Below are 23663 nucleotides of genomic sequence, written 5' to 3'. Positions count from 1 at the left end.
CACTGGTTACATGGATACCAGGAAAGGTGTGAGAAGGGGTGCAAGGAAGCTGGTACAGCTCAAGAGGGAAGAAATATATTGTTGCATTAAGATGTACTAGCACAGTGGGCTAAGAAGGCATGATTCAGAAGAAGAGAAGAGAAGCTGTGACTGCCCCATCTCTGGCAGTGTTCAAGGCCAGGCTCAACAGGGCTTAGGGCAGCCTGCTCTAGTGGAAGGTGTCCCTGCCTGTGGCAGGGGGTTGGAACCGGAGAACCCTTAAGGTCTCTTCCAGTCCAAACCACCCTGTGGTGCTATGATACAAAAAGCCAGATCTGTTTCCAAACACAGGAAACAGAAAAGCTCTTCACCTCAATCAGATTAAATGCAGTATTTTAATTGGGCAGACCAGAAACCAGTCCAAGGTTAACTGGTTAAATGCATCAAAACTGCCAAAAAATCCTTTTCATGCTGCATTAAGAGCAAGGCAGACAGTCTGCAGGGTACTGACACATGGAAGGAGCACTCAAAAAGGTGTTTGCAGGGAGGATTATTTGCATCAGAGGTAGAAGAGGAGGGGATTTGTTTCCATGGGGGTTTCAGCCTTTCCTGGCCCTCAGGACCCCTTGGGCTCACACTTGCCACCCTCCCAACTCCACTATGGGGAAAGGATCCCGTTGGAAATGCAGGGAAGGGAGGACTCACAGTGGGCCGGCAGAGCCGGAGGCGGGTATCTGTGATGTGGGCCGGGGAGCACTGCAGCTTGGCACACACATAGATTAGGTTGGAGAAGAGTCGGTGGAAGCGCAGCTCCACCCGTGCCCCGCAGGGGAAGGTCACCAGTTTGCTCAGCAGCTCTGGAAGGGAAAGACAAGAGGGGTCTTGGAGCATCCTGCCAAGAACTCCATGAAGATCAGTGTCCCTGAGGGGCACAGAGACCCCCAACCCTCTCCTCACTCCCATCTGGTAGCCCTCCCTGCATCATGCATGGCTCACCATGGCTGTGTCCCCAGCACTCGGCCCCTGCTCCCAAGGGACAGATCGGATCTGTCAGAGACCGGGCTTCCTTCAGAGTATGCTTGATCTCCATCACCTGCTTTCCAGTAACCAAGGGATCCTGGCCAATGTCTGGGGGAGAGAGTTTGGAGGTGCAAAGGTCACTCCAGGTTCCTTATTTATCTCATTAGCTTCCATACCTTATGTTAACATCTTTGTACCACTGCCAGTTTACTAAAAGCTCACATGGGACATGGCCTGCGGTTTGATTTTTAGGGAGGGATGACTGGCTGGCTGGCTGGGGTGGGGTGGCTGCTATCAATTCTCACCCCTGCTAATGAAGCAAATGGTTTCTAGCTCATCCTTTACCTTCTAGCACATCCTCCAGCATGTGTGTAACCTTCTTTTCTTGCAGAATATGTTTCTTCAGGTATTTCATGAAGATCCCAGAGCTGAACTCCCCATCCTGCAACTCATAGGCTTCTGCATCTTCACTCCTGGAAGAGTAAGGAATTGTCCTCACATTTCTGCAGGGGCATGAAGCCGTGTGGTGAGGCAGGGCTTGCTGACTCCATCCAGACTCTGTTGGCTGAGTCCAGCTTGGCTTCTCAAGCAATGACAGAAAGTGCTTGGTTTTCCCCAGGAGAGGGTGGAAAGGACGCAGAGGACAGTAAAGCCTCTTTTGCCATCCTAGGGGAGTGTCAGTAGTTGAAAAGCCAGCAGAACTGGCACTGGAGCAGTAAGCAACACTGATCATCTCAGGAGGCTTCAGGTGATCTCCTCATAGCACATGCACCTTGGGCATCAGGCTCAGGCCTGGAAGAACAGATGACAGGACCTGATGCCACCTTCATGCATAACCTGTAACTGATGCACAGGCTGCCACTAGTGATGACAGGAAGAAGGATAGAATTGCCTGAACAGCAAATGCTAGAGGTGGAGGGTGAGAGTCAGAGGAAACATCAGAAAAGCCCCCTCAAGTCTCCAAAGCCACCATGCACAAAAGGATGTGAGAAGATATGGCTGTGCCAGCATTTGGTCCTATATTGTGGCGTGAGCTTGCCAAACCACGTTTGCCACTACTTACGTGGCGTATCCATAAATAGTATTGCCCCAGGGCTCCAATGGCTGTACCTGTGAAAGGGCACACTGGGAGTTGTACCTGGAAGAGCAGACAAAGGCACAAGTCAGTGTCAAGGACATCCATTAGTGTGTGCCTGGAGGGGACAGAACCCTTAAGCTCCACCAAATCCATCTCCTACAGATGGCAGTAAGATCAACCCACAAAGAACACAACCACGGGGAAGTGAGTAGATAGGGCTAGCTTTGATCTGTGTGCACTGGTGAGCTGCTCCCTGCCTGGCAAGTGAACCTGAGCTGTGGGTACAACCATGCCTCCTCCTTCCTGAGCCTAGTTTGTAACAAGCCCAAGCAGCACAACAGTGCAGAGAACACATTGTTGCCCAAGGGAATGACTGTATATAAAGAAGTTAGAGGTGTGCATATTGCATGGCTACAGCTCAACCACCTGTCCCAGGAGTCTGGGGTGTCTCACAGTTCCCTTCCAGACCATGCACAAACCTTCTGCCCCAGAAAACCAAAACACGCTACAGCTGATGCACCTCTAGATCTGAGAGATGGGATCAGGATGCACACCCAGGTCTCAGAAGCCAAACCTGGTTCCAGAACCCTTGTCTAGATGCAGTTCAATGAGCTCAGACCCTGTTATTTCCAAAATGAGGTATATCCCTAAGGTGGTTCTGGTTTCCACCAAAAAAGATATTATGGTTGCACATAATGGACAAGCCTTGCCCATCTGACTGCAGCCAGACTTAACTGAATAGGGACTGGCTGCCTCCAGTTTACACCAGTGACTAGGAACTGTTCTCAGTCACACAGGGATAAGAGCCAGGCACAGAGGTGACATTATTCTCTGTTATTCAATTCCAGCACAGTTTCTCAGGGCTGAAGCTGGCATGCTAAGGAGAGCAGAAGGGATGGTTGTGTTGCCAGCAGACAGCACATTACCAGTTCTGGTGGTGCAGTCTGGTGATGTTTAATGGCAACATTCATCTGGCTTGTGTAAGTTCTTTAAAGATGATCAGAAGAGAAAATGTAGGAAAGGAGATATGCTTCTAAATATGAACACTGAGCAGAGAGATTTATCTGCTCCTAAATGAATGCAGAAAACCAGGATTCCAGGTCCAAGGAGAAATATGACATGGGATCACAAAATAAGCCAAGCTCCTCTTGTGCTCATGCTGGGGACATCTACCCAAAGCTGCTGACATGAGCTAATGCAAACCTTTTGTGATGGCACCAGGAGGCATCCATGGCTCCAGCAAGGCCAGCTAGTGCCTGCAGCAGAAATGCTGGCTGCGATCCTGTCCAGCAGAAAGAGAGCTTCAGCAGTGGCATTTGCAGACTGTGACCTGACAGTGGAGAAGGTGGCAGCATCCCTCCTGCTCCAGACCCAAAACCAGTCTCAGTTACACAGTGCATCCCATGCAATCTGTTTCTCATCTGCATCCGAGTTAGGAGATTGTGTGCTCCTTCTGTCCTAAGTGGTGTATGCTAGAAACCCTCATAAATTGGGAAATTCCTGGAAGAGGCACTCGCATTCACCCAGAATCAGCATATAAATGTATAAGGCTACACACAGGCTCCATGTTCCTATCTCCTTCTCTGCTGAAGCTGAACATCTGCTACAACTTGGCAATGAGGGATGTGTTTCTCACCACCTTGGCATTTCTGATGCCAACATATGGGATGAAAAGATATTCGGGGTGAGATCCTCTTAGCACAGACACAACTCCTCCCAGTTCATGCATGGCTGAGTGGACTGTCAACAGACTTGCAGCACCAGTCCAACCAAAAGGGCATTGGGAAAGAAGGCCCCAGGAGCCTTGTTTTACAGAGCAGAGTAAACACATGCAGCTCTGAAATCCAAATGCTTTGCTGAGCTGAAACAGCAACTTCCCAAGAAAAATTTGCTCAGGAGAGAGCTTTTACAGCAATCTCCACAAGCCTGGTGATAACACCTACTGCACTGGGTGCTGTGCTTGCTGTGGGGAAGAGAAGGAAAGAAGTATGAAGCTTAGGTGAGGAAAACCAGCCTCACAACAATGCCTAAATATCACAGTGGTTCTCATGCTGCATCCTTTTCCCAACATGTCATTAAGGCTCAACTGAGCACAGAAACCACTGGCAATGCCAAGAAAAGAGACATCAGCTCAAAAGCTATTTCATAGATGGTCGTTGTTTGTGTCATCAAGCCCTGTGCAGACTCCATGTCACCACACTACCTCTCCATCACACACTCCACTCACATGGGCTACCAGAGGCATACTGGCCGAGCTCCACCAGTTCATCCATGAAAGCTAAGTGCTCCTGCTTGACTGCAAGACATCCCCTGCCTGGTATTGTGCTGGAGAGAGCGGTAAGTTGCTTCCACATGTGCCACAGAGGCACTTGATGGTGCAGGGAAACAACATGTTCTCAGCAGCAGTGGTGAGCAAGAAGGAGCTTCACTGTAGGGCATTCAGGGGCAGGTATCAAAGGACATCAAGCTCCAGTGACACTGGCAACTCAGAGCTGTGGTATCCAGTGTATAAGCTATTCGAAGTGAGCATCCCGCCTCTCCAGCCAAAAGGCATCTAAGATTTACCAACTCTCCAGGGGCTGGCAGCTCTTTCAGGGCAACAGGATCAAAATCCCTGTCACCTTTATGGTTCTTAGTAAAAGAACCACAGAAGGAAGAGGGAAATTTCTCCAGGTCTTTTCTGACTTGTAAATCTGCCTCAGGAGATTGAAATAAATGGATTAAGAAAAGCTTCTACTGGAATAGTCCACCTACCTCTGCTGAAAATGGACAAGTACTAATTTCCTGCAGTCCAGAAGCTGCAGGCCAAGGGAGAATGATGAGCTTTCCACAGAGGAAAAATGCTGATCTCAGAGGAAAAATGCAGCACCTTGGATCCCATGTTACAACATGAGCACTTCAGAAGCATATAAGGCCAGTAAAAACCAAGTACCATAGCTTAAAATATTTTCCCCATCATGTTGCACTCTTCACTGAGATGTTAACTAAAACCAAGCCAGGAGAAGAGAGCCTGAGCACATGGACAACATGAAAGTACAAGGTTAGCAAGGTGCTGCTACAGCCTGCTGGATCAGGTGGTTCAGTGCAGGGGGTTGAAGCACAAAAAGACAAACGCTATGGTAAGTTTCAACCAATAGTTTGTGTAAGGGCAGACCCATCCCTCCACAGGCTTTAGACAACTTGCCTGGTTGTGCTAGGCTTTTTCACCCCCAACAATGACAAGAGGGTCTCCATCCACTTCTCTCAGGCAGCATATGATGATCTCAGCATCTGGGAAGAATGGTCTTCCCAGGACATCCTGCAAGACCTGACTGTCTTGCTGATTTTACAACCCAATAAGCTGGGCTCAGCAGCACAACAGAGGATGTGGTCCCAGCAATCCAAGGGATCACCCCACGTGGTTGTGTAGAAGTCCACTGCTGAAGTGGGGGCTGTCTCCCCTGACTCCTCACAATGCCATGCTCTGCCCACTGCAGGTGAGGAAGTGGGAAAAGCAACCTACCATTTCCTGCAGGTGTCCAGCAGGATGAGGTTCAGGGCCGTCTGCTGCTGCTGCATCCTCTGGAGGATCCTCTGCACACTGATACAGTTCTCAGGGGCGTAGGGCTGTGGAGCATCAACTGGGACCATGTAGTTCCTCCCCAAATGTTCATACCCATGCCCGGCATAGTAGAATATAGCTGGTAACAGTGAGAGAAGACGATGAGCCATGGTGTGAACCTCCAGGTCTGTAACCAGCCTCCTGTACTGAAGGGATACTGCTGCAGGGGGCACCTATGAAACTAACCTCATAAATTTGGCTTTTTCTAGTCTGTTCCCTTCAGCAGATATAGAAGCAGCCCTGAGAGGCTCTCCTGCACTTGTAGTCTTCAGCACCGTCTGTCATGAGACCTCAAAGTTACTGGGTTTACTCATTTCCATAACCATTTGTGCTACAACACCCAAACTCAGCATCTAGGTAGCACTGGGGGGAAAACCAAGGAGAGAATGCAAACAGAGGAGAAATGCAGTTTAATGGGGAAGGATAATAGTAAGTTTGAGGGTGGTAGGATGCTTTTCCTTCAAAAGGTGAACTTTGATTGGTAATTCCCCCACTGATAATCATCAGAAAAGTGTGGACTCAAGAGAACTCCATGTTCTCAGGAATGCCACCTTTGGACAAAGTCTTGGTTAATCATCATCTCTTGGCAAGAATCATGGAACAGTTACAACAAAATATTTTATCATTATGAAATATACCTTAACAGCCTTTTAAATAAGAAGTTTGTCAGCTCCCTAGTTTTGGAAAAGAGACTAGCAATGGATTAGGTGATGGGAAACACTCTCCAGATTTCAAATGTCTGCCTGTATTTACACACCTATAAGCTGGTGAAAAATTAGACAGAGACTTGATCTCCAGATGTATAGAACACATGGACCACATGCTTCAACAACCCCAGACCAGACACCAGCCCTGTAAGGCTGATGAGGAGTCAGACTTATCCAGATATTCGTGAGAAGACCAATACCCAACAAGAATTTTGGTTTTGAGTTTTAAGTACATGACACTTCAAAAAGGTTTCTGCCTTCACAAGAGATGGCAACACAGGGACATTCAGCTTGGAAAGCCAGCACTGAGGAGCTTGGCACACCCCAAGGTAGTGCTTCTCTCCAACCCATGTGTTTGGCGAAGGGCATTCCTGCTGCACAGGGATTCCTACATGGGCTGCAGCTTCTTGAAAGAAAGCTGTCTAGTGGCCAACTACCTCTTCCCAGCGCTGACTCCACTACTTGGGGGTAAGGGTGAAAGCCAACCTGGGGAACTGAAACAGGTTAAAAATAGCTCTGTGAGTAACGCAAACTACCACAGCTGAGGGACAGTGAAAAATGAGAGGTCAGAAATGGAAACAAGTGGCTAAGAGGCAAACTCCTCAGGAGAAATTCCTTAGTCAAATTTGCTGCCAAAGCCCAAACTTCAGAGTAACCTCTCTTTTCCCTCCAGGGTTCCTGCCTTGGTAGCTCACAGGACACTCACTCTGATCTCTGATGCTGCAAGGGATGCAGTGAATGTGGCAGGAGCTGAATGACTGAAAGCATGATCTCATTGTATGGGAGATGGAAAGCATGATATTACATCAAAAAAGGCCTCAAGTTATCTTTGGTTTCTATTCTCAGGGAATGATGGAAAGTTACTCAAATGCTGTCTTCACAGCTGCCCACAGGGTTTGGGTTCCTCTTCTTGTGGATCATCAGCCAGAGGAAGGCAGGGCTCTGATTTGCAGAAGTTTTATATTTTTAGAGCTTGCAAATCAAAACCTCTGCTGAGACTATAAAAGTATAAAATAGGGACCCTTCTGCAAAAATCAGATGTAGGCACTTCAGGTTTGGCCCCTCAAGTTATCAAGCACTCCTGTATGTGAAAGAGAGGTGATGACATCCCTTACCAGGCAGCATTACTGATACTTGGTAGAAAATGAAATATTATGGAAAAAAAACCACACAAAGAATGATCAATCATTAAATCTCATAAATATTGTAACTTTTGAAGGCTTGTTGTGTACCCTGAATGTACCACCAAGTGCTCCCCACACTACATAAACCACAAAGATTTGTGTGCAAATCAAAATGACATGAGTTTTACATCAGCTGAGCAGCTTTGCAAATCTCTCTTGGACCTCATCTCTCCTCCTGAACAGGAAAGTCAATGATTGGCCTAGAGAAGAAAAAGTGTATTTTATTCCAAACTAATATTTCAGTGTTCTTCCCACATCCTGTGGGTCAAAACTGCTGACGAGGGACAAGTTTCTGAGTACCAAATTTAAAAACGGAAGCTCCAGGCACTGCTTATAAAACAGGAAGCATCAGCATGCAGCTTAATTAAGGCATGACAGCATATTCCTAGTATTTCACTCACAGCTTTCTGCTCTCATTGCACTTCTCTGACTCGGGACTTTTTAAGACTTCAAAATAAAATCCAGGGAGATTCCTTGTTTGCCTTAAGGCTGCATGATTAGACCACTCAGGGAATGCTTGCAGCCTTCAAAAATCCTCTGCAGCTCTTCTGAGAGGAGATCTGGAGGAAAACTAGTCAGATGAGCCACTATGTCCATATGGTGAACTAGAGAAGCCTTTGGATCACCTTAGATACACAGCTAAACAATATTCCTGTGCCTGAAAATGAAATCAGCTTTTGCTCTGGGGTTGAGAAATTTAAGAACAGATTCAACAACAATAATAAAATTCTGCACTGAGGCACATAAACACAGGTAGCATTTTGGCTGGGGCTGAGTAATGCTTGAGCAGCAAGCCTAGAGATAAGGGCCTGGAGTCACAGTGGACATAATGCTGAAGATGAGCCAGCATTCACTGGGGACAGGGCTATGCTAGCAGATGAAGGATCGCCACAGAAGATGTCACCCCTCTCCTTGGCCCCAGGAGATGCTGCTTAGATCCAGAGTCCAGTTTTAGGGGCTTCAGTTCAAGAGGAGGGTGGAGAAGCTGGAAAAAGGCCAGCAGAGGCTACGAAGATGTTGGCTCCTTGTAGCCAAGAGGCTACGAGATATCCAGGGCCTGTGAGGAGAGAGTGAAGGAACTGAGCTGGGCTGGAGACGTGGAGGCAGAAGAAGGTCCAACAGCTCCTGGAGGAGCAGTTACAGAGACAACAAAACCCAACTCTCATGTCAGAGTTGACCAAACAACATGAGGCAATGAACATCAACCCTTGGAGGGTCATGTCTAATAGGAGGAAAGACCTCCCTGGAGAGTGGTGCAGACTGGGACAGGCAAGTGGATAACTGGAGGGCTCCATGCCTGAAAGTCTTGACCTGATAAGGAGAGCTACAACCAACCTTAACCTTGTGCTGATGACTCCTAAGTCTCTTCTTACCAACCCCTGTACAAGTGTAAATCACAGACAGGTCAGTAAGGACATGCAAGAGAGGGCAGCCATCCAAAGGGCCCTGCCATTCTAGGGAGGACAGACACATCTTCAGCTCTTATCAGCATCCTGAAGCTAAACAAATCACTAGAAGCAACAACACGCACTATGCTTAAACACTAATCCATGTGGCTATGTCCTCTCTTCTGATCTGCTCCAGAAAAAAGATGTATGAATGCTCCAGCTGGAGTTAAACCTCAGAAGACAGCCAGCCTCACTCCTTGGGCATGCTGAGAGGTGTCTGTTAGACCAGAGCCTCTCACTTCAGCCCAGTGCCAGTCTTTCACTAGTCAGCCCTCTCCTCCCAGCTCCCTGCTTCACTTGCATGTCTAAACAAAGCTATCCTGACCTCAGCTTTGGCGATGGCTACACAGCAGATGGCACTTCCAGGTTCCTTGAACCAGAAAAAACAGGCAGAAGCACTGGAATGCCTCTATGCAGGTGTTTGTCTGACATACATACATGGACCTTCAAGACTGGCTATCACACATGCCCCTGGGGGGCTTTTTAGTTTTAACAGGCTCCTTAGGTTGTTTCTGAAGCTGCTCTCTCACCACTATCTGCCCTGCATATGAGTTACATGAATCCTAAACCTCTCAGTCAGTTCTTGATGTTTATCCTGGAGTTAGTGCCTTGAAAAATACACAGTTTAGAAGTTGTTAGCTTTTTCCTAGTGTGTGTTTTTATTACTAAGACAAGTTAATTTAAGTGACTTGTGCTTCACCTGGTTCTTTATATTTTATGTAAGGAAAACAGCTGAAGAAATGCTGGAAGAAGCATCACACTTCAGATGGAGAAACCCTGGGGCAATCAGCAGGCAGACTGACCCAATGCTCACCATTAAGTCTGGATGCCACCAATTACAGCGAGAGCCCTCAATTCAATCATGCTGCTGGGATCAGCCTGTGCTGGGGTTCACTGCCTCCAAATAACAGTAGACCACTCAGCTTAGAAAGCTGTAAAGAAAACCACCTTCCAAAGAAAACCACCATCCAAAAGCAAACACCTGAGGCTTTGAGGTTCACTAACCCAGCTGTTAGCATTTCTCCTGACAGCACACAAAGTCAGTTTTCCAGGAAGGATCAGTGGCCACAAATGCAGAAAAGCACTAGAAGTTTAAATAAGGCATGACAGCATGAAAGGTTTGCCATTTCCAAATAGTTTTTCTGCCCAGTGCTTATGAAAACAAGGGAAGTGCCATGGATAGAATGCTATTCAGTCTTCACACAACATGAGTAGAGACTGGGAATGGCAGTGCCACTGGACAAGCAGAGAAGCCCACCAGGGATATCTCTGGCCTGGGAGAGGAGGTAAAGCCCCAGATATAAATGGATTTCAGAGAGCAACCACAAGAGGAAGCTGCAAGTGAAGTCACAGAAATATGCTGCCATCAGGTGATGTGCTTGGCTGGAGTGGTGACAACCATGTTCTGCCCTTCCCTGCCAGCTCAGCCTCCCAGAGTGAGTCAGTGTTTCCAGGAACAAGGTGGCTTTGCAGCATTTCACTCAGGGCTGTGTCCTTGTCCACTGCAAAACCTCCAAACCTCCTGCTGAGCACAGGGCTGGAATTATCCCACACTGACCTTCACCGAGTGCCCTGCTATGCCATGCAGCTGGGAGGGCAGTGAAGATAAGCCTTGCATGTCAGTTTGGAATTAAAAAAAAACCCTTACACCTGCAAAGTGTTTTCAGGGTATCTGTCAGGTTGAGAGAACCTCAGAAACCCCAGAGAACTATTTTCACCACCACATCTGAACATCTGCTTTAAGACCCACAAGATTTGCTCGTTGGTTTTGTGTTTGAGGAATGCTTCCCTCTGAGAAAAGCATGTAATAAACTCAAAGCCCAACCTCAAACCCAGCTGCAGCTGGGAATGCTCTTCTGCAAAAAACGCAAAGTCCCAGGTGAGACCATCAGGAAAAAGAAACACAGAAATCATTGCCAGCTGTATCAGTTACCACTAAAAAGGAGCTCCCCCTCTCACAGAGGAGAGTGGTGGGGGCAGCTGATAGTCAATCTCAATTTTGTCATCTAAGGCAAAATCAAAACACCTCCCATTCATCATCAGAAGCTCTGGATCCTTAAAAGCCTGGCATCACTGCAGACTATGCTGCAGGTCTCCCTTGCCCCCATATCCCCCAAAGGAAAGTTTAATTTCCTCTTTTTTAATTTAACAGCTGTTCATAAAATTGCCAAATCCCTCCTTCTCCCTGTCCTCTACTGCTGCTACCTGCACATCAGCTGCTGCCTGCTCAGTACCGGCAGGTACTGGACTGGCTTTGCCTTACCATAGATTCCTTTCCCCAGGAGCTCCAGGAACCGACTGACTGCTGCCTCCATCTCAGTCTTGTTCAGATCCAGAAGGGAGACAACCTGGAAGCCCAGCTGCTCCAGAAGGAGTCTCAGCTCAAACACATCCATGATGGGAGCCATGAGGTTGGGATGATGCTGGTAGTGGTTGTTGCCCACTAGAAGTGCTATCTTGCCTGTAGCTAAAAAAAATACCAAGTGACAAAGCTGTAAACACTCAGCAGGAGACAAGGTCTCACCTCCTGTTGCAGTCAGGACATGGGAAATCTTTTCTTACATGTAGGCAGGAAGGATAGCCCCTATGTTGCTATAAGCCTGATGAGCCCTGCAGAAAGCCTTTGGCTTTCTGAACACTCACAAAATATACAAATCATCATTTTGCAAGAAAGACTTGGAAAGTTTTCACTTAACAGCCAAAATCCCAGGAGTGCAGGAGGATCCACACTACTGAAGCTATTCAGCAGCTACCCTACCATAACCACAGGTCTTGCATGCCAGCAGTGCCCAGATGCACTGAGCCAGGGTAGGAGGTCCTTTCCCCCATGAGGCTGAAGGAGAGACACCCCAGGATCCTTGCTTTCATTTTATCCCTACCTTCCACTGTAGGAAAAAACAAATTTATGGTACTCAGCAGTGGTGGGAGCAAGGAACTTTTCCCTGCTCCAAGGAGGTATTGCAAGGAAGGGAAAAGGTGTCATGTGAGCAATACTTTTAAACTCGCTTTGGTAGGCACAGATGTGAAGAATGGGTTACTCATTAGGAGAAATCTTGTGGAAACTGATCAGGACTTGGGATGGCACTCATCCTGTGCCTTGCAGTTCTGATCCCAGAAGCACAGAGCCCATAACAATGTGAGCATAGAGGCTTGAAGTGATATCTGCAGGAAAAGCACTCCTATGCCTTGTCCTCCCTTCTACCCTAAAGCCTGACTTCTAATTAGGGGAAGAATTGCTCAGGAAGAAAAGATGACAGGACTCACCAAAATACTTTTCAGAGCGACATGTACCTGGAAAAGACAGAAGAAATTATAAGCCTGCACCCAGCACCCCAGTGTCAACTCCCACAAGTCTGAAACCTGTTCCAACATCCCCCAGCAATGCGAAGCTGGATCATACAGCACGAAGCATCCACACAAGCAACACTCCTCGGGCCCGACTGCTAACCTTAAAAACGTTGGTCTGGTGATTTTAGAAGGATGTATGGAATCCTGCCTGATGTATGAAATCTTGAGCAGCTGGGAAGCAAAGCTTGCAGAAGAGGCAAGCCAGGGGAAAGAGAGCAGCATGGAGGAGCTTGAACCCATCAGCAGGTCTGTGCTACTTGCACCAGCTGTGCCTGGGCTGCCCTGCTTCCCAAGATGATTTGCCCACTCCCTCACTGCAGCAAAAGCAAAGGCAACACAGTAACTAAGGCTCAGCATAAGCTTCAAAACAGAGTTCCTCCCATGAGCAGCCAGTGCAGAGGAAGCCACCTGTTTGCTTTTGATTAAGATAAAATTCCCAGAGCCCTTCCCTGCTTTCTAGCAGTTCCTGTTCAGAAAATGCGACTCACTTTCATGACTCCACAAGTTCCCTTGCCCAGTCTCTTAAAATCATCATTACCCAACCACTCCAGCTTTTCCCATTTAGATTTCAAAATATAGTCCAGCCCATGAGAAAACCCTAAAGCCCTACCACACAAAAAGAAGAAATCAAGGGCATATTTTTAATTACCTAAAACTCAGGTCTGGAAAGCCATTAATCCTTTCCTGCCTCTGACAGAGCTGACTGTTACATGGTAAAGCTATGCAGCTGTAGCATCTTGAACCCATCCCAGTCCAGTGCACCCTTCTCCCTGCCTGTCCTCCCTCGATGCTGTTTTGCCATCTGTGAGGAGGCAGGGAGAGTACTCTCTGGCTATACATGGCCAACTTACGCTATGGAGCAATTTTAAAGCCAGCCTAAAAGGTGACATGAGAAGCTTATGGCATAGAAAAGTCTCTAGATGGAGTAAGGAGCCAGTAAAACTAGCCCACGCTATACCTGTCCCACAGAGGGCAGAGGGCCAAAGCAGGCTTCACACACTGAAGGTGGAGCATGCCAAAGGCTCTGGGGATCCATCTTCTCCCTCTTAGCTCATGCAGCATCAGGCCTGGGTTGTGAGCCCAAAGGACCTGAACCTTCCCAAAATAACACCATCCTCTCCATCTCTGTATGTCTGAGTGCATCACTTCATCTCAGCAAGGCTGTAAATGAGTTTTAGCATGGGAGCCTGCTGCAATTTGGCCGAGGAGCTATCAAATCAACACCTTGGCAAGGCAACAAAACTACATGGGAATCCGAGAGTGCTCAACCTACCCTCAGGTGTCAGGTCTGTGACAGACTGCAGGACCCAGGAGCACCCTACACCACAGGAGAGTGCATCACTGGCTTTTAGGTTTTTTCTGTTACAGACGCCGCTTCTCTCACTGTGTCTGAACTTTGTTATCAAAGAATCCTATTTATCACAGGGTGACAGATGCCTGTGCTTGCCGCTCAGCAGGGCTTGCGCAGCTCTGCTGAGATCATTGTATCCAGTATATCCAGGGTGTGAAACTGTACTCTGCAGGCTCTTTCCCTGACAGCTGCCACAGCACTGCCAGGACACTTCAGTTCTCCTGCAGAGCCCTGTGTTGCATCTCTGCTCTGAAGTGTCACACCTTTGTCTCTCTGCAGAAGTGGTATTTTAAATTCATGGTCTTTCTTTATGTTAATAAAAGCATACAAGATCCATCCGCGCCAGGGGAAGATGCAAGCATCAGAGCCACACATCCTACTTCCCCTAATCCTACTCCCTGGAGCCCAAGCTTTCCTCTGCACTAATTGAGCCACAGGGTAACACACCAGCACTGGGATCCCTGTTCACCAGCTCACCACTTCCAGGCAAGACCACTAAACTCCTTTCTGCCCTTCAATTATTTTTCATGGTAGAAGGTGATTTGCAGCAAAGCAGATGTGGCTTGGCTCTGCTCACCTACGTGAATATCCACTGCATTGGTCCAGTGCTCGCCGCGGCTATTGGAGGCACAGCAGAGGTATGTGCCGGAGTCACTGACCTTTGCATGGGAGATCTAGACAGATCAAAAGTTAAATCACATTATTTATGGTGAACGTTTACAGCCCCCTGACAGTATCTGTCAAAGACACCTGTGTTCCTGGAATGAGAAGTCTTTATTCTTCATTCCTTGCCTCACAAAGCTAAGGTTTGCCATGACTTTTGTCTTTTCTAGGAAGTTCAGTGGCCCCAGAGGTATTCAAAGCCAGGCTGGACAGCGCCTTGAGCACACTGGTCTAGGGGGAGGTGTCCCTGCCCATTGCAGGAGTGTTGGAACTAGATGATCTTAAGGTCCTTTCCAACATAAAGCATTTTATGGTTCTGTGCTTCTATGTTAAGGTCAGATGCTGACCCCAGCTTCTAGAGCACAAGAATCCCCTCCCCAGTTGCCTTCCCTTCTTTATTCAGCAGCCCCAAACCCCTGTGTCATAGCCATACTCTGCCTCAGGAGCCACATTGGGAGGATGGTGTGTAGCCAAAATCAGAAGGTTGCCTGGTTTTCCTCTTGGGTAACAATTTCTAGATTTCTGATCATAGCTCTCTTCTGGCAAGTTTTCAACCCTTATGCATCTCTCTTGACATTGACAATAATCACAGCAGTACTGGCTGGTGAGGACCTATGTGGTTCTTCAGCCCAGGCTCCTACTCAGAAAGGCACCACTGGGTCAGATTGGCCATGACTTCATCTAGACAAGTACTGAAAACCCCCAAGGATGGACATCTTGTTGCTTTTCCGACTCAAGCAGCACCACCCACCTCCAAATGAAGAACTTCTTTCTAATCCCCAGCCTGAACTTGCCTGGGAAAAGTGCAATCTGAGACCACTGTCCCCTAATATCATCTATTGCTCCTGAAAAGAAATTGGATCTCGTCTTCATTACCCTTCACATGATGCCCCACAAGGAAATATGCCTTTCTTGCTTCAAGAAGACAGCACTGTCACGTTCAGCTGGTTATCCAAAATAAAGCCACACTTTTTGCTGTGTCCCTGACTCTCCTCTGTGAGGACTAACCACTTTTCCTTCTAGCTCTTCTGCAGGCAGGCATCACTCCTGCAGCTCCATCAGTCCACGGTCCCTGCGCTGACATGCAATAGCTGTTCATGTGCCACTGCTGCAAAAAGTAATGAGAAAACTGCCAAGAGCCCACAACACATCTATGAACTGGTTACTTCTTAAGAGAAATATCTGCAGCTTTGGAAGAAGCCCATAAGACATATTCCCTTTCACCTGGAGGCCTTCAGTCGGCTACCAAAGCAACTGGGATGATACATGGAGTGCTCTCCCAAAACCCTGCAAGGCAGCAGGGAAAAACTGCTGAGCATGAGGCTGCTTCTCATGGGCTGGAGAGACTGGGAAGCCAGGCAACGAGACACTGCTTTCTGCTGGCATCCACCTATCACAAAGATCAAAACACGCCTGAGATAGCCAGGCAGATGCAAGCCAGGCTTAAGGACTGACACTGTCATGTCCAGGATGACAATGACACAATTTTTAGCAGTCTCTCCAAGGTTTCTAAGGCTCTCCCATGCCCACCACCCAGCAACGAGCTTCTCCTATCACCCACCTCAGCAGCCAAAGTGTCTGAACTATCCCAAGACAACATTACCCAGAGTTTTTTTTTCTTCTGGTGTTCTAGAAGGTTTCCATTCTGGTACCACTGGTAGCTGGGGGCTGGGACCCCCATGGCAGCACACTGCAGCTGTAGTGGCTTACCCACTTCCACTCTCTGCTCAGTGGGGTTGAGAACGATGACTGGTTCTCCTTGCCAGAGCCGAGGGGGCAGTCCTGTGAAGCAGCGACACAGAATTGGTCCTCCCTCCGCAAAGACATAAAACAGGGGTCATTTTTAATCCCTGTACAAGAACCTGCATGCACTGCCAGAAAAGCAAGTTTTTCCACCCACTCCAAGAAGTCCCACAGGATGGCTGTGACTGCAGCATCACCACTGCACCCTTCTGCTTTGGGAGCAGGGAATCCTGGAGAGTGACACCCACGATAGTAAATGACACACCAAAACCCTGCCTCTGGCTTCCCAGACTTGATGCTTGCCCTTCCCTGCCAATGGCACAAAGTCAACATGCTGACATCAACCACACCTGGAGTTATTTTTGCTCAGCTCTGAAATAGCCATATTGCCTTGTCCAGTACCACTGTCAAGCGCAAACAGGCAAACACCCAGTATATCTCTAGGAAGGAGGAGCAGGTACTTACAGCTGAGGTTATGCAGACCATGACAGGGACCTGAACCACCCAGAGAATGGGCACAGAGGTCTGAGTTAGGCCTGCAGGCTCATGTTCCTGAAGCAATGCTTCCATATTGTGATTTTTGAGTTGGGAGGACACACTGCCCCGAGAACTGCACAGGATCACTGCTGCAAGGGTGGCAAAGCATAAAATAGGGAAAAGCAAAAAGACATGCTCGTACCTCTGGCAACACAGTGATGGACCTCCACCTTCACCCAGTCAGAGAAGATGGCATTTTTGTAGAGGTCATTGATTCTGCAGGTGTAGAGTTGGGTCTGTTGTGCAGTGATGGGCAAGTCTTGCTTGGTAGCACCAGGAATCTGGTTGCAGACAGACTAAAGGGAAAACACAGGTGGTGAGCAGCAAGTCCCCGTAACTGCTGGTAGCAGAAGACACCAGCAGGCACCTTATAAGACCAGGAAAAGTGTAAATCCTCTCCTCCTCCAGCTGCAGGGATGTGAGAGGAGCTTTTGCAATGCACACCCCACCCAGCACTGTTTAACTTCTCTGTCAGCAACATGGACAGTGGGATTGAGTACATGCTAGGCAAGTTTGCTGGTAACACCAAGCTGTTGACACACTGGAGGGAAGGGATGTGATGCAGAGGGACCTGAACAGGCTTGAGAGATGGGCCCATGTGAACCTCATGGAGTTCAACAAGGCTAAATGAAGGGTTCTGACCCTGGGTCAGGGCAATCCCCAGCACAGACACAGGCCGGGGAAGACATGACTGAGAGCAGCCCTGAGGAGAACTTTAAGGTGTTAGGTGAGGAGAAGCTCCGCATAACCTGTCTGTGTGTGCACACTTGAGCCCAGAACCCTCCCGTGTGCTGGGCTGCACCCCTAGAGCATGAACAGCAGGTTGAAGGAGGGGATCCTGCCCCTCTGCTGTTCTTTGAGGAGGACCCTCCCTGCAGTCCTGATCCAGCTCTGGGGCAGCAGCACAAGAGGGACGTGAAGCTGCTGGAGCGAGTGCAGAGGAGGCCACAGAGATGCTGCGAGGGCTGGAGCAGCTCTGCTCTGGAGCCAGGCTGAGAGAGCTGGGCTGGGGCAGCCTGGAGAAGAGAAGGCTCCTGAAGGGGAGACCTGAGAGCAGCTCCAGTGCCCAAAGGGGCTGCAGGAAACCTGGAGAGGAGCTTGGGACAAGGGCCTGTAGGGACAGGCCAAGGGGAATGGCTTTAACCTGCCAGAACAGGGGAGACTGAGATGAGCTCTTAGGCAGAAGCTCTTCCCTGTGAGGGTGCTGAGGCGCTGGCACAGGGTGCCCAGAGAAGCTGTGGCTGCCCCATCCCTGGCAGTGTTCAAGGCCAGGTTGGACACAGGGGCTTGGAGCAAGCTGCTCCAGTGGAAGGTGTCCCTGTCTCCGGCAGAGGATGTAACTGGAGGAGCTTTAAGGTCCCTTCAAGTCAAAGCATTTGATGATTCTATGATATTATGAGGGGCAGAGGCCCTTGTCATGTACATGTATCCTTTCCCCCTCTCCTTCTGGCCTCCTTGTTAGCACCAGGTCTGCCCGCAGAGGGCCAGTTCCATCACTGTGGGCAGGGATCCAGCCTGGTGCCACACCAGTGCTACCTCTGTTCCCACCATTACCTGGTACTGACAAAACCATTGGTATTGCAGCAAGGTCTGTCCCTCGGCTCTGCACCGCAGGGTGAAGGAGTATCCCAAGGGGACGGAGACGGATACTGGCTGCTCGGTGATCACAATGGCTGTGGAGAAACAGTGTGCAGAGTTGCAAACAACCCAGCATTCATCAGGGACTTCCTCCCACCACTGGCCAGGCTTCATGGGCTGCAAGAGGGGTCCCAGCACCCACCCCAGGACGACAGGACATTTGGAAAACAAGGGATGCTCGGCCTTCCGTGACCTGGGGCTGCCACTGGGCTCTTGGGTCACCTTCTAGTCCCAAAAGCAAGGGGGGCAGCACTTTTCGCCCTGCAGGGCAAAAAGAGTCAATGCTCAGGCCGCGCTGGCCGCTGGCTCCCCAGCAGCCGCTCACCTTCCTGCATCGCTACACCGGCGGCTCCTCAGCGACTCCTCTCCCGGGGAAGCGGCAGCGGCGGTACCTGCGGCGGGCGGGACGGCAGCGCCCAGAGCTAGGGGGACGGCTCGGGCCCGGCGGCAGAGCCGCTCACCGGACCCGGCAGCGGTCGGGCACGGCGGCCCCCATGCGGGACAGGCTGCGGGCTCCGCCCCACCGAGCACCCCGCGCGGGGCGGGGCTACAGCCCCACACTCACCCGCGCCCAGGGAAGGCGCCTTCGCTTCCGCGCTGCCGGGCCCGCCTCGCTCCCACAGCGGAACCGGGCGGAGCGGCGCTGGAGGATGCCGGGGCTGCCCGCTAGCACGGGCCGGCCATGCCCTGGCCGCCTCTGTCCCGGGACGCTGCAGGAGGCACGGCCCGCTCGGCACCGCGGCCGCCCGCCCGTACCTTCCCCGGCCCGGGTGTCCTCAAACTTCCCCACAGGGATCCTCGCCCCCTCTCCACTGGGGACCTTCTCCCCATTCCCACGGGTGTCCTCATTCCTTCCCCACGTCGCTCTTCTCACCCACTTCCTGCGGGTGTCCTCACCTCTCTCCTCGGGAGCTGCAGTCCCAGAGCTCATGGTGGAGCCTCAGCTCTGCCCCGACAGGCAGATGGAAACCCTGCGGGGTTGCTTCTGAGAAATCCCCGTCAGCTGGGCCGGGCATCACGAGGGGCCCAGGGGAGGTGGCTGTGGGCCAGACCGTCCGGAGGTTTCACAAGCCCCTCTGGGACGGGGCAAAACAGGGGTGCCCGGGGATGCCCTGGTCCCGCAGGGGAAACGACACGGTGGTGAGCACCAGGGCTTGCTAGTGCTGCAACTGTGACTTTCATTTCCAAAGTTAGGGCAAGTAAGGTCAGACTCATTAAACTAAAACTCTTTTGAAGAGATGGGAGGGCCAGTACCTAAAGTGGTCACACAGGAAACCTGGAGAGGATCTTTAGACGAAGGCCTGTAGGGACAGGCCAAGGGAAATGGCTTTAACCTGCCAGAACAGGGGAGACTGAGATGAGCTCTTAGGCAGAAGCTCTTCCCTGTGAGGGTGCTGAGGTGCTGGCCCAGGGTGCCCAGAGAAGCTGTGGCTGCCCCATCCCTGGTAGTGTTCGAGGCTAGGTTGGACACAGGGGCTTGGAGCAGCTGCTCCAGTGGAAGGTGTCCCTGCCTGTGCAGGAGTTGGAGCTGGAGGAGCTTTAAGTTCCCTTCAATCCAAAGCGTTCTGTGATTCTATGACCCAATAGAAAGGAGCTAGAAATAGAGAGGACAGGTGATTAACCAGGGAGTGACTGCTTGTCATTCCCAAAGAACTTCAAAGTGACTGGGGAGGGAGTGTGACACAAAGCCAACTGGGATGAAGCAGGTCTGGGTTCAGGACTTGGGGTGCCCCACTGATGGGTTTCCAGCCCCAGGGCAGGCAAATTCCCACCAGGCTGGCTTCTCCACAAGCCAATGGTCCTGGGCAGCAGGTCCCCATGGTGCCAGGAGTGATGGGACCAGGACTTCAGCACAAAAGGGACCACAGACTATCTGGAGTAGAAGCTGTGAGAGACAATCTTGCTCCCCTGCTGATATTCCCCCCCCACCCCCCCCACCCTCCCCCCCCCGCTGAGTCTCCAGCAGTGGCTGTGATGGGGGATGATGAAGGAAAAGCAAGGCCATCAGGGGTGCCTCTCCCAAATGCCTTCAGTGGCAGTGTGGAAAGGTGCAGGCAGCTCTGGGATGGCTGATGGGAGATGGGGAAACACAGTCGTTGCTGAGAGCAGTCATGGATCTACTCCACAGGATTCCATAGGGAACCCAGGGCAGAGCTGAGCCATGCCACAGGATCAGAGTGGCTAAGCAAGGCTGAGGGATGAACCTCTACCTGCTGCTTTCCTCTTAAAAGGGATTAAATAAAGAGCAAAAAGCCAACTGGTAGATGGAGGAAGGATTTTCTCCCTCTACATCCTTTCTCCTCCACATCTTTTCCTCTGTGCAGCATGGGATGGTCACACTGTGCTCCTGCAAAGGTAGGAAAATATGCTACATCTGACACAATCCGGAGCAACCCCTGCTCCTACAGAGACTGGTCTTTTCCTTTCCTGAATACAGGGAAGGTGATGCTTAGCATAGATTTGCAGGGCCTTTCTTTGTGCTTATCTCCCCAGCTGTCTCTGAGATTACACAGATCCTCATTTTCTTAGTTTCTACAGGGTTCAGTCAGGTATTTGGAAATACACCCTTGCAGGTTTAAAATAAATTTATTGCAAATGAAGGTTCTGGCTGAGTATGTGCCAGTAGCTCCCTGTCATGCCTATTGTGCAGAATTATTATAAATGCAGTGCTGGTAGCTAATAAAAATGATCATGAAATTAACCCTGGCACCTTCCTGGAGTTAAAGATGACACTTCTGGTTGATGCAACATCTCTTCAAATAGCTGCAGGTTGCTGTTTTTCCCTATAGACTGCTTCTCTAGGCTCTGAAAAGAGCATCCTCCATCAAATATCCAGACAAAAGATGTCATGCTCGTCCTCTGTAAGAGCCCTTCACTGGCACAGTCTGCTTGAATGTTTGGTGAGGAATGGGGGGGGGGGGGGAGAACTTGCTGACATCATGCTGGAGAGCAGGAATGAGCCTGTGATATTAGAAAGGGAGGAACTTATGTGAATGCATGCAGGGTGGAAAGGGAAGGATACATTGTTTGAAAGGAGTGAGAAAACATCTGCCGCTCTCGCTGTGAGCCAGTGCTGGATTTGCAGGCAGAGGATGAAAGCTTTGCTAACAAGGATTGAAGCCTGGTGGCTGACTCTGGCTTAGGCTTCAAAAATTAAATGGTGAGAGAGCACATTTCCAAATGGAGATGAGAGCAGAGGGAACTGTCACTCTCTGTGAACAAATGACAGGAAAAGAGATGCTGCAGGAGGAAGCTGATGTCTCAGCAGGGTGGCAGGTGACAGGCACAAGAACCATTCAGAGCCTGAAGAGGGCAGAAAACAAATGCATCCACTGTGCATGTGGGGTTCAGATCAACCACCACGGCAGGCTTCATCTCACCACAGCCAAGCTAAACCTGGACTTAACATCCAGGTTTCTCTTCACTTCTGGGGTGAGGCAAAGAACCATTATGTGACTGGGGTGGGAAGGGACCTCTGGAGGTCTCTGGTACGGCGTTCCACTCCAAGCAGGCTGTCGATCAGTTGCTTGGGACCTTGTCCCATCCACAGCTGATCGTTTCCCAGGATGGAGATCACTGATCTCTCTGGGACCCTTAGAGGGGTCTCTTACCCCCCTCATAGGGCAATTTATTTTCCTAACATCTATTCAGAACTTTCTTCCTTGCCACTTGTATTTGTTGCCCTATCACCTCTGGGAAGTGGCTGGCTCTGTCTGGTCCACACCCTCCTGTGAAGTAGTTGAAGAAAACAAGGAAGTCTGCATTTAGCCCTCTTCCCAACCTAGCATTCTGCCTTCCACACTTAGGGGCAGCCAGGGTACAGCAAAGGGTGTGAGATCAGGGCATGCACACAGTGAGTATTCTTCTGTAGCTTGGAGACCTCTTGAATCAAAGGCAATATCTTTGTCCTGAGTAAACCTCAAGAGCTTTTTCTTCCACAGATTTATTCTATGGGGTTTCTTAACCCCTATTAGCACTGAGCAGCCACAGCAGTGTGTGGAAGCAGCTTAATGCCAAGATGAGGGAGGAAGTATATCCCTTTTACTGATTTTACCTCCTCCTAATTTCACTCAGTGTCTGTATTCTTGTAATCCTTGTCCCTCACAACTCAGTCATATGCATCTCAGCTGTTCCAGGCTGAAGAATCGCAGCCTATGTAGTTATTCTTCCTGCAGCAGCCAGTCTGTACCTCTGTTCACCATTGCTGCCCTTCTGTGAGTTTCGCGTTTGTTTTGTTGGGTTTTTTTTTCAAGTCTACTGTATTCTGCTTGAGATGGATTATACCTGAGTGGCAGTAGTCCATGCAGAGGCCACGGCTGCCTATTGAAAACGAGTATTGTTGTTTCCTCTACGGATCATGTTACATTCATTTTATGGAATTTCATCTGGTATTTTACTGCCTGGTGAAAGTGAGACCTTCAGGCAGCTCTCTGGGACCACCTTCTTTCCCCCTAATCTGTAGGACCACAACCAAACATCTTACGAGGTCCACCTCCTTTGCATTTCTAAGAAGTGTCCTTCTCTGGTATCACAAATCCAGATATTTATATGCCTGATACTGTAATAACCTGCCTACAAAAAAGCAAATAAACTCCAGTACCTACACCTGGGATGGCTCCTTCCAAAACACTGCTCAAATGCAAGACTGAGATCTGAGATCTGAGCTGAGAAAAGCATTTCACTGGGTCTTAAATGGAAGAACTACAAGTCTGACCAGGCCTCTATCAACCAACTGGAGAAATCCAGATTTAGTGTGCTTAGGATGATATTGTACTACTGTAAATACAAACCCCAAATTGTTGGCCCAGTATACACTGACTCTGACAGGTCTAACGGGATCAAAGAAAGTTTATATGAAAATAAAATCCAGTTGTGGGTCCTGGCTTTGGATGCAGTGGTGTCTGCAAGCACTGCTCTACTAAATTGCATGGCTGCACACTCCTCAATTGCAGTGTGAGCAGACAGCTGATCTGCACCATCCGTCAATCCTGCGCTGTAGAAGTGCTGTGCCACCAGCGATGTGCCCATGGCACACAATGCAACAGCCTGACAGGTAAGACAAAAGTGGAACAAGAAAACACTCCCATTTTATTATGCATTTTGTTTTCACTTGGTGTTGAATCACTGCTGGTAACAGTTTGTGACATGTACCCCCCTTTTATCGCCATCTTTTGTGCTGTCCTTTTCATGGAGACTAAAAAATTACATCACAGTCCTCCCAGGCAGCGCAGGATAAAACCCCAGCCACCAAAGCGTGAGATGCTCCAGAGGCCAACACAAGGCGTGACTGCTGTGATTGCACGGAGTGGTGCTGCTGCCCAGGGTGGGAGTCTGCTGCTTCAAGAAATTGGGCATTTTTAGCTGGT

General features: G+C 49.6%; 1 protein-coding gene across 6 annotated transcripts in view; it reads right to left on the bottom strand.

Annotated features, from left to right (window-relative positions):
- The window catches only part of LOC101879906 (mucosa-associated lymphoid tissue lymphoma translocation protein 1-like), a 28119-nt gene extending 9328 nt beyond the window's left edge, over positions 1-18791 (bottom strand). For 2 of the 6 annotated variants that reach the window (XM_034066441.1, XM_034066444.1), the window contains exons 1-12: positions 18623-18791; positions 18214-18332; positions 16802-16955; positions 15941-16161; positions 14294-14390; positions 12282-12308; positions 11281-11484; positions 5580-5757; positions 2063-2137; positions 1345-1472; positions 976-1107; positions 685-836 (exon numbers count right to left, since the gene is read on the bottom strand). In XM_034066441.1, coding sequence (XP_033922332.1) covers positions 685-836; positions 976-1107; positions 1345-1472; positions 2063-2137; positions 5580-5757; positions 11281-11484; positions 12282-12308; positions 14294-14390; positions 15941-16161; positions 16802-16955; positions 18214-18332; positions 18623-18632 — 1497 coding nt within the window. In that variant the 5' untranslated portion in view covers positions 18633-18791. Of the gene's footprint in view, positions 1-684; positions 837-975; positions 1108-1344; positions 1473-2062; positions 2138-5579; positions 5758-11280; positions 11485-12281; positions 12309-14293; positions 14391-15940; positions 16193-16801; positions 16956-18213; positions 18333-18622 lie in introns of all 6 variants that reach the window. The other 4 variants (XM_034066442.1, XM_034066443.1, XM_034066446.1 and 1 more) reach the window with 4 other exon arrangements.
- Between the last annotated feature and the right edge of the window lie 4872 nt (positions 18792-23663).

This window comes from Melopsittacus undulatus, chromosome 9 (assembly GCF_012275295.1).
Source record: "Melopsittacus undulatus isolate bMelUnd1 chromosome 9, bMelUnd1.mat.Z, whole genome shotgun sequence".
Taxonomy (NCBI): Eukaryota; Metazoa; Chordata; class Aves; order Psittaciformes; family Psittaculidae; genus Melopsittacus; species Melopsittacus undulatus.
The sequence above is the reverse complement of the archived record's forward strand: the minus strand, read 5'-3'. Positions and strand labels throughout refer to the sequence as shown.